The sequence below is a fragment of the Miniopterus schreibersii genome (assembly GCF_964146895.1).
Source record: "Miniopterus schreibersii genome assembly, chromosome: 2".
NCBI lineage: Eukaryota > Metazoa > Chordata > Mammalia > Chiroptera > Miniopteridae > Miniopterus > Miniopterus schreibersii.
Window position 1 is genome coordinate 154,786,259 of NC_138102.1, and position 13,772 is coordinate 154,800,030.

The 13,772-nt window shown below is 34.1% G+C and overlaps 1 protein-coding gene across 1 annotated transcript in view; it reads right to left on the reverse strand.

Moving 5' to 3' along the window:
- Positions 1–13,772, reverse strand: part of MRPS35 (mitochondrial ribosomal protein S35) — a 32,357-nt gene that overhangs the window by 16,983 nt on the left and 1,602 nt on the right. Inside the window, exons 2-5 of the mRNA XM_081127659.1 lie at positions 11,919–11,965; positions 10,759–10,926; positions 8,832–8,892; positions 1,937–2,076 (exon numbers count right to left, since the gene is read on the reverse strand). Coding sequence (XP_080983785.1) covers positions 1,937–2,076; positions 8,832–8,892; positions 10,759–10,926; positions 11,919–11,965 — 416 coding nt within the window. The remainder of the gene's footprint in view (positions 1–1,936; positions 2,077–8,831; positions 8,893–10,758; positions 10,927–11,918; positions 11,966–13,772) is intronic.

The following is a 13,772-nucleotide window of genomic DNA, read 5'->3' on the forward strand; positions in this document are numbered from 1 at the left end:
TACACTTTCCTAATGATGTTGAGCATTTTTTCATGTGCTTATTGACTATTTGCATATCTTCTTTGGAGAAATGTCTATTTAAATCCTTTGCCCATCTTTTAATTGAGTAATTTATGTTTTCATTGTTGTGTTTTTTATGTGTTCTGGGTACCAGTTCCTTATCAGATATCTTGCAGATATTTTCTCCCATTCCAAGAGTTGTCATCTCACATTCTTGATGGTGTATTTTTTAAGTACAGAAGTTTCAATTTTGATAAAGCCTAGTATATGTATTTTTTTTTGGTCTCGTGCTTTTGGTGCCATATGTAAGAAACGATTGTGTAATTCAGAGTCAGGAAGACTTAGTCCAATGTTTTCTTCTAAGAGTTTTATAGTTTTGTCTCTTACATTTAGGTCTATGATTTACTTTCAATTAATTTTTTTATATGGTGTAAGGTAAGGGTGCAACTTCTTTCTTTTACACATACATACTCAACTGTCTTAGCACTATTTGTTGAAAAGACTATTCTTTCCTCATTGAATTATCTTGCAGCCTTTGTCAAAAATGACATAGTTATTTTATAACTTTTCACTTGGCTACTTTGCCAAATTCTGTTTTTTACTGAAACTTTTATTATGAAAAATTTCAAATGTATGGAGATATAGAGAAAGTAGTATAATAAACACACATGACAACTTTAGTACTTAATATTGACAAATTTAAAATATTGAGTGCTTCATGTATTAACACACACGTGTATGTATTTGTGGTTTTAAGTGTTTCTTTAAAATTACAAATTTCTGACATTTTACACTAATATACTTCAGTGTTCTCTATAAATTAAAAGAGATTTTCTTACATAATTCCAATGTAATTAATACAGCTAACAAAAGTTTGAATAATTTCTTAATATCATCTAAAATATCTACTCCACACTCAAATTTCCCAAATTGTCTCACCAAAATGTTTTTTTCTTATTATTTTTAATTTATCTTTATTGTTCAAAGTATTACAGATGTCTCCTTTTCCCCTCATTGATCCCCTCCACCCCTCATAAATAGTTTTTGTTTAAACCAGAATCTAATCAAAGTCTGTTGCATTTGCTTGTCATGTTTCTTACATCTTTTTAACTCTAGAACAGCAAAGGGCCTCCCTACTCCTCTTTTTACTCCCCACTCCCCCAATGACAGGCTTCTTAAAGTGGTAGGTATTTTATCCTGTAGCATTTCCTACCTTCTCAATTGGTCTGAATGTATCTTCATGTTATTTATCTTATTCCTCTATCTCTTCTATTTCATATAAAGTGGAAGTTAGATTTAAGAAACTGATTAGATTACAGTAAGATGATTTGATGGGGACACTTGACAGACATTGCTATATATTTTATATTACATTACATGAGCGTACACAGCTTTTGGTTGCCTCATTCTTAGTATGCTGAAATTGATCACTAGGCTTAGAGGCTCACAACCTGATCTTTCCATTGTGAAATTACCTGTTTTTTGCTTTTCTCTTCAACAGGTAATCTGTAGGTGGGTATGTTCAGTAAGTTTTGATCAAATAAAATTATTCTATATCCTAACTTCAGTCTGTGGGAACTGTTTTAAGTTGGTTCCTATGGCCTTTTCTTTATAATCCCATTAGCCCTGGAAAATTTTCTTGCACTCTGGCACAACAAGATGGCCCAGTCTCACCTCAAGTATTTCTTATCCCAGACCTGGATTTAGCTATTTCTCCAAGGATCTCTGATATCTTTTAGTGGACATTAGTGTTTAGAGACCAACATCCGCATGCTAGGACATTTTAGTTGATCCTTTTGGAGATTTCTCCAAACACTTTTATATGCCTAAATTTTCTATAATAAATATGTACCAGTTTTATAATAATACATACAAAATGATATCTTTTTAAGTAATGTATTATAATAATTCTTTTTTTTTTTAAACTATCTCTTACCCTTAAGGTTACTACTCGTGCTTTGGGGTTTCGAATAGATGGTCCTGATGAAACATAATCAGCTGTGTCAATTTCAATTGGAAAATGCTTCTCACATTTTTCATCACTGTCTAGTGCAGCTGGCCACTCAGTGCAGAAATCTGAGAATTAAAAAAATTATTTCAATTATAATTTTGCAAGTAAATTCTCATTGTAACATATGCTACCAGACAAAATCAAATTATTGAGAGATCATTCTCAGTTTACATGAAATGGAAGAACAGATTCTATTCTGCACTTTACAGATTTATCAACCCTCCTCTCTTTTCTTCTTAGGTGAATCCTATTAGGGAATTTCAGAGAATGATTTGAATAGTTCATGTTTGGGAGAGAGCAGTATGTTCAGTTAAAAGGGAACTGTGACTTTGGAAGCTATTATAGCTTTGCAAATACATTATGGGACAGTTTAATTCCTCCTCACCAACTAACACCAAACAGTTCACAGTGCCCAGAGAATTACTGTATTCAAGACAACAGATAATAGTATTCACTCCCAAATGAAGGTTACTAAAGATTAGCGGAAGGGATTGAAAGAAGTTCTGAAAAAGCTCTAAGAGATTCCTTGCTGGGTGGCTCAATCAGTTGGAACGTTGTCCCCTACACCAAAAGGTTGTGGGTTCGATCCCTGGTTGGGACACATACAGGAGGCAACGATGTTTCTCTCTCTTCTCTCTCTTCTTCTCTCTCTGAAATCAATAAAAACATATCCTCAGGTGAACAGGTAAGGATTTTTTAAAAAAAAAAAAGTTCCAAGAGAAAACTGAGATGTGGTTAACAATCTTTCAGAAATTGAGTTGAAGAGGGCCTCAAGATAAAAAGGTACAAAAGCCTAGGTCATCCTTAAATAGGTCCTTACAGTAATTCATGTTTCTTCTGTGACTTCTGGGCCACTAGGGCTAACAATTAAGAGGTACAGACTTATCCTCATATTCAGGCAAGACATCTAGCCTAGAGAGGAGGTGGGATTGGGTCTGAGACCTGGGCCGCAAGAGAAGAAATTCTAAGCAGTGGGAACACGGCCCACTATCTATCTCCACAGCACAGAAGTGGAAACTGAGGTCTCAATTCAGGGGGGGGGGGTAGGGGTGGAGGGGAGGAACAACCTTAGAAGGAAAAGAAATAGATCCTAGCTTCCCACAGCTTTCCGTATTGAGGGGGCTCCACAGGTAGGTAGATGATTTCATTTTGCCATATTCCTATCAAGTTAGTGTGACAGAGGGCGCTCAGCTTGGGATGAAAACCTTCCGGCACTATCAGGTTCACCTCAATGGAAACCTCATTCCTTAAACAGACTCATTCTAAGACTAGCTAAAAGTAACTGGTTCCATAGGTCAAACACACCAGACCTCAGAGATCCCTGCTTTCTCCAAACAAGCAGGACTGCGGGAGAGGATGGTCACAACCACAGGCAGACACATGCACTCTTATAGGAAATGATTTAACAGTGAAAGGTACTTTGCCAATAGCATTTTCCCCAAGCTCACCATTTTCTTATAGTAGATACTATATTTAACTCCCCATTTAGGCTTTAATATCAGAGTCAGCAAAATGTCACTTTGGGTTAGAGAAACTTTCTAAGATCTAGGACTAACTATATGTTAGCAAATTAAGTGTATACAGCTCACACCATTCCCTAAACACCCTGTAAGAGAGATCAATACTCAGATATATGGAAGGGAAAGAAACATCTTTGCAATTAAGAACAATTCGACATTTAAACAAAATGAACAGAGCAAGATTATTGAGGTAATTTCATTCCTATCATGGACTAATTCCAACATCCTACACTATAAGATGCAACACTGCCAAGCAAGCACTTTATAAGAGAGACTAGTTTGGGGAATTTTATGAATTCCTGAGTTTGTACTGAATCTTTTTTTTTTAAACTTTGAATAAGTCATTTCACTCACCACATGATAACTACAGCCTGTATATTAAATGACCTGATTACATGTTTAAAAGAATACAGCCAACTGGAAAGTACCTAACAGACCTCTGTTAGCCTCTATTCATCTGATAGGTAGAGTAATGACTAGACTGCAGAAGACCTTGGTTTTTACTTAACTTCTGCCACTGATTATTAAAATTTTGGTAAATTACCTAACTTTCCTATGCTTCAGATTTTCCATCTGCAAGTTAGATATAAAATCCAAACTGACCTACTTTGGAAGAAAACTGAGAAGAAATATTTGAAAAGCCTTTGAATTATTTGGAAGATACAATCTAAATCCAGAAGCTGGCAGAAGTGTAAAGGCAAAATTAAGGGAAGATTAAAACATTCAAGCACTGTAAAATATAATGCTACTCTTCTGAATGTACTGTATGAAAGCCTTACATTTAAAAACTACGAAGCAGTTTAGAAATATCACATTACAATGACCAGTTTCTTCTATATTATAAATGCACATTTAAAAATAATGTTTTAAAAATGGAATTTATCAGTGTAATGCATTTATCAACTGGATTTACAAAAGATTCAAAAAGTGATATATCATTTGTTCCAAACGGAACGCAAATTTGTAACAGTGGTGTCAGTCTAATACAAATACAGAAACATATAACCTAACAGGACAGAAAAGCACCCTAATGTCCCAAAACAGAAGACTAGACAAATGAAAGGAGACAGAAGAGATTTTCTTTCTTCCCTTATTTCAAGAGTAAGATAATTATTCGCACTTTTCAAGACCTCTTTATCTCTTCTTCACAAAAGCTAAACTTTCATCATAATCATGTTTACTATTTTTCTTTCCTGCATAATCAAGCTACGTATAAAGTGCTTCTAGATTTCATTTTTTGCTGAAAAGCCTTAACAAGTATACTGAGCATTTATACATCATTTTAAAATCAGCATGAAATTCAGACTTGATCCTAAGGCACTAATTCTTAAATTACATATTCAATAACTATTCAATATAACAGTTATGAACCTAAAACAATTCAAATTTGTTTATTCTAGATACAGTCCAATGCAAATGAGATCAGAAATTAAATTGGAATATGTACATATTATGAGAACATACATAAAACCATCAAAAAAAAAAAAAGTTCTTTGCCCTTAGCTCCATGCATGTAGAAGTGAGTGAAATCTATGTTTATATCTAGGAACGGATAGCTACTGCTCAAAATCAATAAATCCACAACTGGAAGTATATTCATATTCAGATGATTAATTCATTATATATGTGTATATGATGCACGTACTATACATAGAGCATATATAACACACATATACTCTCTATATATATGTATATATAGTAAATATTAAATAATATAAAACATATTCTTTAAAAATTCATCCATTCATTCAGTGACACACTTAGGTTGTTTCCATATCCTGGCTATTATGAATAATGCTGCAATGAACATGGGAGTGCAGATAACTCTTCGTGATAGTGATTTCATTTCCTTCGAATAATTGGTGTGACTGCTGAATCGTGATAGTTCTAATTTTAATTCCTTGAGGAACTTCCATACTGTTTTGCATAGACACTGTACCAAGTTACATTCTCACCAACAGTGCAAAAGAATTCCCTTTCCTCCACATCCTGGCCAACACTTATCTCTTATCTTTTTGCTGATAGCCATTCTAATAGGTGTGAGGTGATAACTCATTGTATTTTGATTTGCATTTCCCTGACGATTAGTGATGTTAAACACTTTTTCATGTAACTTGGCACATTTGTTATGTCCTCTTTGAAAAATGTCTACTCAGTTCCTTCATCCATTTTTAAATTGTTTTTTTGCTATGAGTTCCTTAGATATTTTGGGTATTAATTCCTTATCAGATATATGATTTTGCAAGTATTTTCTAGCAATTTTGTAGGCTGCCTTTTCATTTTGTGGATGGTCTCCTTTGTTCTGCAGCAGCTTTTAAATTTGATGTAATCCCACTTATTTTTGCTTTTTTTTTGCCTTTGTTTTTGGTGTCAAATCCAAAAAAATCATTGCTAAAAACAGTATCGAGGAGCTCACCCATCCTGACAACCCCCCCCCCACCCTGTTTTCTTCTAGGAGTTTATGGTTTCAGGTGTTACATTCAAGTCTTGAATCCATTTTGCGTTGATTTTCCTGTTAGGTACAAGATAGGGGTCCAGTTTTATTCTTCTGCATGAAGCTATCCAGTTTTCCCAACATCATTTATGGAAGAAGAGGCTGTCCTTTCTCCAGTATATATTCTTGGCCTCTCTGTCATAAGTTAATTGACCATACATACTGGGTTTATTTCCAGGCTCTTTACTTTGTTCCAATTATCTGTTTTTATGCCAATAACATTGTTTTAATTATGATAGCTTTGTAATATAATTTGAAATCAGAAAGTGTGATGCTACCACCTTTGTTGTTCTTAAGGTTGCTTTTGCCCGGCCAGGCGTGGCTCAGCAGTTGAGTGTCCACCTAGGATCCAGGCCATCGGGGTTCGATTCCTGGTCAGGGCACATGCCCGGGTTGCAGGCTCGATCCCCAGTCAGGGGCATGCAGGAGGGAGCTGATCAATGACTCTCTCATCATTGATGTTTCTCTCTCTCTCTCTCCCCCTATCCTTTCCTCTCTCTGAAATCAATAAAGATATAGTTAAAAACAAAAAAAGAAAAAGAAAAAGATTGCTTTGGCTACTAAGGGTCTTTTGTGATTCAACACAAATTTTAGGATTGTTTTTTTCTATTTCTGTGAAAAATGCCATTAGAATTTTTTATAGGGATTACACTGAATCTATAGATGGTTTTGGGCAGTATGGGCATTTTAACAATATTAATTCTTCTAATCCACAAGCACAGACTATCTTTTATTTATTTGTATCTTCAATTTCTTTCATCATGTCTTAGTTTTTGGTGTATAGATCTTTCACTTCCTTGTTTAAATTTATTCCTAAGTATTTTATTCTTTTTTATGTGAGATTGTTTTCTTAATTTATCTTTCTGACAGTTCACTGTTACTATATAGAAACACAACTGATTTTTGTACATTAATTTTGTATCCTGCAACTTTACTGAATTTATTAGTTCTGAAAGTTTTTTGGTGAAGTCTTCAGGGTTTTCTACATATGATATCATGTCATCTATAATTAGAGACAATTTTACTTCTTTTACGATTTGAATGTCTTTTCTTTTACTTGCCTAAATGCTCTGGCTAGGACTTCTACTATGTTGAATAAAAGTGACTTGTCCTTGCCTTGTCCTAATCTTAGGAGTAAAGCGTTGTTTTTTACCAGCGAGTATAATATTAGCTGTGAGCTTGTCATATATGACCTATATTATATTGAGGCATATAGTTTGTTGAGAGTTTTTCTCATTGAAGGATGCTGAATTTAGTCAAATGCATTTCCTGCGTCTATTGAAACGGTTATATAATTTTGTCCTTTATTTTGTTAATGTAGCATATCACATTGATTTGCAGATGCTGAACCATCCTTCCATCCCTGGAATAAATCCCACTTAATGGGATCATGGTATATGATCCTTTTAATGTACTGTTGAATTCAGTGCACTAATATTTTGTTGAGGACTTTTGCACCTATGTTCACCAGATATTGGCTTGACATTTTTTTCTTGCACTGTTCTTGTCTGGCTTTGCTGTGAGGGCAATGCTGGCCTTGTAAAATGGATTTGAAAGTGTTCCCACCTCTTCAATTTTTTTGGAAAAGTTTGAGAAGAATTAGTATTAATTCTTCTCTAAATGTTTAGAATTCACCAGTGACACCATCTTGTTCTAGACTTTTGTGTTGGAAGAGTTCTGATTTCTGATTCACTCTCCTTACAAGTAATCAGTCTGTTCAGATTTTCTATTTCATCATGATTCGCTCATGGTAGGCTCTATGTTTCTAGACATTTATTCATCTCCGCTACATTTTCCAATTTGTTGGTGTGTAATTAATTATTCACAGTAGTCTTTTATGATCTGTTGTATTTCTGTGTTATCAGTTAAAATGTCTCCACTTCTATTTATAATTTTGAGTCCTCTCTCTTTTCTTGTTGGTGAGTCTAACTAAAGGTTTGCATATTTTATCTTTTCAAAAAAACAGCTCTTAGTTTCATTTATCTTTTCTATTGCGCTTTTTAAGTCTCCATTTCATTTATTTCCACTTTGATCTTTGTTATTTCCTTCCTTCCACTAACTTTGGCCTTAGTTTGTTTTTCTTTTTCTAGTTCTTTAAGGTATAAAGTTAGGTTATTTGAGATCTTTCTTGTTTCTCAGTGTAGGCATTTATTGCTATAAACTGCCCTCTTAAAACTGCTTTTGCTAAATCTTATAAGTCTTGGTATGGTGTGTTTCCATTTTCATTTGTTTCAAGATATTTTTTTATTTCTCTTGGTTTCTTCTTTGATTCACTGTTTTTTAAGGCATGTTGTTTAATCTCCATGTAGTTGTGAATTTTCCAGTTTTCTTCTTGTAACTGATTTCTAGTTTCATACCATTATGGTCAGAGCAGTTGCTTGATATGATATCAGTCTTCTTAAATTATTAAGACTTTTTTGTGGTCTAACACGATCTTTCCTGGAGAACTTTTCCTGTGCATTTGAGGAAGAAGTATATTCTGCTGCTGTTGAACAGAGTGTTCCACAAACATCAAGTCCATCTGGTCTAACGTGTAGTTTAAGTCCAATGTTTCCTTATTTTTTTCTGTCGGGATGACCTATCCATTGTTGAACATGGGGTAGCGAAGTCCCTACTATTATTGTATTGCTGTCTATTTCCCCCTTCAGTTCTGTTAATATTGCTTTATATATTTAGGTGTTACAAAGTTGAGTGCATAACCATTTACAAACATTATATCCTCTTGATGAATCGACCCCTTTATTGTTAGAAATGAGATTCTTAATTTTATGTTCAAAGTCAGTTATGTAACAAAACAACCGCTTACCTTTAAGAGCTTCACAATGCTTTTTAATTGCTACAGGAGTCAAATGCAGAAAATTGGGGATCTAAAGTAGAGAAATTTAAAGGATAAATTAGCCAACTGTCTTAAAAACATGAAAAAGGCAATTTGCTCATATAACTAAATCATAGGCCCAACAAGGCTTATCATAAATAAAATGTGGTGGTTTTTTACACTACCACATCCTATGCCACAGGTGGTGTGAATTCAAGAAAAAAAATTCCTTGAAATACAGATTCAGTACCAAGTGTCTTAAAATGACATTTGAAAAAATAAACATTTTTATAGTGTTCTTCCTGCCAGGTGTATATATTTCCCTTATAGAATTGAAGGCACCTAAGGACACAGATCATTGTTTAATCATCCTAATTCCCCTGGATTACATAGCACTGTGATACATTTTCTACTTTGTAATTAATAGAATTTTAGAACTGAATGAATAAATGAAGCTATCAAATCTTAACTGAACAATTTAATGAAGCTGGGAATACATATATGATGATATATTAAGAGGCTACCTAATCATTCGCAGGACCAATGGGAAGTTCAGTAAAGGTCAGAGATTTAATTCCTTCAAATAAATAATTACATTTACTAGATACTTCTTGATAATGTTAAGCAATTTAAGAGAAAATTTAGTTAAATAGACTAATTTTGAAAGAAAAATTTAAACATGTAGAAAGTTATTACAAACATTATGCCTAGAATCTTAAGTGTGGATCAGAAAATGTTTATTTTAATCAAGAGAAAATAGGCAATGAAAATTGGAACTATGGACTATGTGGCTTCATTTTTCTACACTTTTATTTTTGAAACATAAAATATAATCTTAAAATCATAAAAGGAAAAAATAATTGCTAATGCTTACATAACATTTATATAGGAGCTGTTCTATGCACTTTGCATGTATTAGCTCAGTTAATAAACTTATCCAATGGAACTCACTAGGAATAAACCATTTCACTGGACTAGGCATATAGGTGATTCTTAAAAGGGATGGCATGCGTTAAATGTTTGGATTTCTATGTTTATTTAAATACCACTGACAACCATTAGCATTATTACAAATATATTGCTACCCTCTCTCAACCAGTGATATTTTCCAAAGACCTATCTTTAAACTCACATCTCCTCTTTCACTTGAAGAAAAAACTAGTTTCCTCAATGTTTGTTTTCTTATGTCTCCTAAAACATTCCTATTTCCAAATTTAATTTACCCGTCTCCAGCAGCAGATAACCCCTTTCCCATATTACCATCTAATTTTTCACCATCACCTTTTATTAAATTTTTCTTTGTATTTCAAGAAGACTCTCATTTAATGGAAAACAATCTGCTGATGATAATTCCATTGTATATAAAAGGAAACCATTTAAGACATGCATTCCCAGGCTAAGCATATATATTTTTTCTTTAAAAACTCACAGTTCATAAATCACTATTGATGCTACCAACTGAGGCATTTAATATGACCTCTTTTGCTTCAAGCAATAAAGTTTAAGGACAATAACAATAATATTAAATAATATTCTACCTTTCTGGACAGAAAGTTTAAAAATCTCTTTTAAAAGTGAAATCTTCCACACACACCCCCCAGTTCTCAATCTCAAATTAGATTATTTCGCTTTTCTTAGTTCCATTTGAAAGATACAATAAAAAGGTACAATAAAAAAATATACAACAGAAAAGAAAAAGCCAAAAGGGAAGCCAAAGGACAAATTAATTACATTCTGAAATGCCTAGGGTTCTTTGAGTCTTTTTAACAACGGATAATCAAAATATAACATCCATTACTAAATGGGAAAAAAATTAAAATTAAAATACAATAAGCTGTTAAACAAGAAGTATAAGGGGAGTGGGAGGAGGATCACCATTTATTTAGATATAAGCCAATGATCCAATAACTTATCTTACCTTTAAAAGTTCTAGGTTTCCTTCCTTTGCCATGGGCACCCCTCTTTTTACTGGATAACCCATTCGAATAGGAAGAGGTACTACAGAGGGTTTAAATGGTGCTGCAACAGGGTAAACACTAGGCCAGTCCTGGTCAACAGCCATTTTCTCTGTCCTAGGAGGTAGTGCCTAAGAAACATAAAACAGTTTAACATTTTAAATATGAACATGTATTTTAATTTTACAGCAAAAGAACACATGTAATTAAGAGAAACACTAGCAGAATTGCAACCTATGTAAAATCCCACAAAGCTGCTGCTGTTCAAATGAAAAAAACACAAAATCTACCTAAATATTTCTGCACTACTTCCTCAAACCCTCTAGGGTACAATTTCTCCCTAACTTATTTATTGATAAGCAAACTTTACCCATTTTGTTTATGAATATTTTGAAATGATTTATAAAACTTCTTTGATAAAGTCAGTACATGAGGTAACACTGAGAACTTGGAAACAAGTAAAGTAAGGTTAAACTAACTGAATAAATACTTAAGAAATTACATATTTTCTAGGCCCACAGAATAGCTATATGACAGCTTAGTCAATCACAATACCTATATATATATAAAATACTAAAGTATGGTTTAAAGAGACAAAATGTGGCTATACCCATCTAAGCAATATCGAAACTAGTGTAGTATGTCCTGGAACCAGGTAATATTCCTATGAAAATGACTACTTTAGACAACTATAATTTGATGCCATTTAAATTCCAACTAATACGCCTTTGTTCTGACTCCCTGCCAAGTGACCTTATAATCTGGATTCCTCCACAGAGATGCTCACAGAGTGAAAACAAACTAGTAAGATTAATGCATACATCCCAGGGTGTATGACTGTTAAAAGCATCAAAATAATTCTATATTCTGGTTTAGAATTCTATATTCCCACCTGTTTTCTGGGAATATGTGGGTGTGTCCACCTCTCAAAGATGGTCCATTCTCAGGGTATTGACAAAGACCAGTCCACGGCTAGAGTCAAGACTGTGGTAGTCACCAAGTAAACATCCCCTTAAGAACCTTTCCTGGGATGTACCCTCTTGCCTCATCATGAATATTTGCCTCACTTTAGAACTTCAGAAACCATTAAGATAGTATATTTTAGAGTATGTTAATTGTTCACCTTTCTTCTGAGTGCCCTTTCAGATCTGGATGTTCTTTCTGTTGTACCTAAAAGACAACACAATAATTATAGAGAATTTTGTAACATAGAATTGTTCAACACTGATCATGATCCCACAATTCAAATACAATTTAAGGTATTCAGTAACAAAAACTGAAACAATAATCCATTTTCTGTAAGCTCAGAGACTAAAAGCATCTTAATGAAAATGAAAAGTCAGAAATAGTTAAGAAAATTCTACAGTTATTAAAATATAAAGTGAAATCATCATCTAAAGAAATACTTTCAATAAATTTTAAGGTTCACAGTCAAATAAACTCACTTTCCCAAGTTAAAATACCTAGCTAGAAATAAGTATTTTGTGTCTTTAAAGATAAATGGTTTGAAATGTTCTAATTTTAAGTACACTTGCTCATACTTGGAAATAGTCTGTTCTTTCTACCAAAAAAAAGGAAAACCCTTAGGTTTTTCCTTCTCTATTATACATTAGAACTGCCAATGCTACAAATAACAACAATAACAAAAATCATACCCATTCTTAATAAATCACGTAACTGTAGAAGAGGGCAGGTTACTTACATACAGTATATATCTTTTAAAATATCATCTTATGCCCCTTAAATAACTGTTTTGCTACTGTAAAACAATAGCTTTTTGTTGAGCACTTTCACATGCTAGACACTGTGCTGTTTTTCATTATCTCATTTAATCTCCTTCTTCACCAGAACTGTAAGCACTATCATTGCCCTTACATGTCATTTATAGCCAAGAAACCTAGGACCCAGAGTTGTGACAGTAGCATAGCACAAGGACTCTTCAGACTCTGAACTTCACATCACATTCTTCACATCTGTGGCTTCGTCTCCCTCCACAATGCCCCACAGCTACACTGAACGTCCAGTACCTGGCTCTTCGGTCTTTCTGAACTTTACATTCTCTTTGCCTGAAATATGCTTTCCTCCCATCTGCTTAACTTCTGGCCCCTTCTCCCTCCCCACCTCATCTCTTCATCTGACAAATTCTTATTCATCCCTCAGGAGTATCTCATTTATTCCTTCAAAAGTTTTAGAGTGATACTGTGCACCAGAAATCAGGAAGGCAGCAAAGAACAAGAGAAACACAGTCCTTACTCCCACAGAACGGATAGTCTGTCAAAATAAGACAATGAACTATTTGACAAGTAATTTCAATAAACAACGATAAATATTCATGGAAACACAGAGCAGGAGACAGAGCCTAATCAAATAGTTGGGAAAAATCTCCCTGAGGAAGTTGACTTTACACTAAAACATTAAGGATGAGCAGGAGGTAGCCCTGGGAACCAGCAAGTGAGAAACCATGTTCTAGAGAAAAGGAAGATGAAAAGTCAAAGTAAACATTCAATACGGCTGACACTTCAGAGTAAAACAGCATGCACTGAGAAGAGAGACTGGAGACATTTAATAGGCATCTCAACTGTAACACAGGGCTCTTGATTTTCTTCTTCCAGTCTTCCCAACCCCTGTAAATGGTATTGCCATTCATCCAATTATTCAGGACAAAAATCTAACATGCTTCCTTGAGACTTTTCCTCAAGCCCCGTATCAAATTCATCAGTAAGTCCCATTAGCTCTACCTTCAAAATATGTCCCAAATTCAACCACACCACCTTCTCCACAATTACCTCAAACCAAATCACCATCATCTCATTTATACTACAACAGCTTCCAAACTGTATTTCTGACTCCCACTCTTACCCTCCTAAAGTTAGTCCTACACACAGCATCCAGTGATCTTTAAAAGGGTAAATCACGTTCTATCACTTCCCTGTCCAAAATCTTCCAATGTGATCCCAAACTTAAAATAGAATCCAAG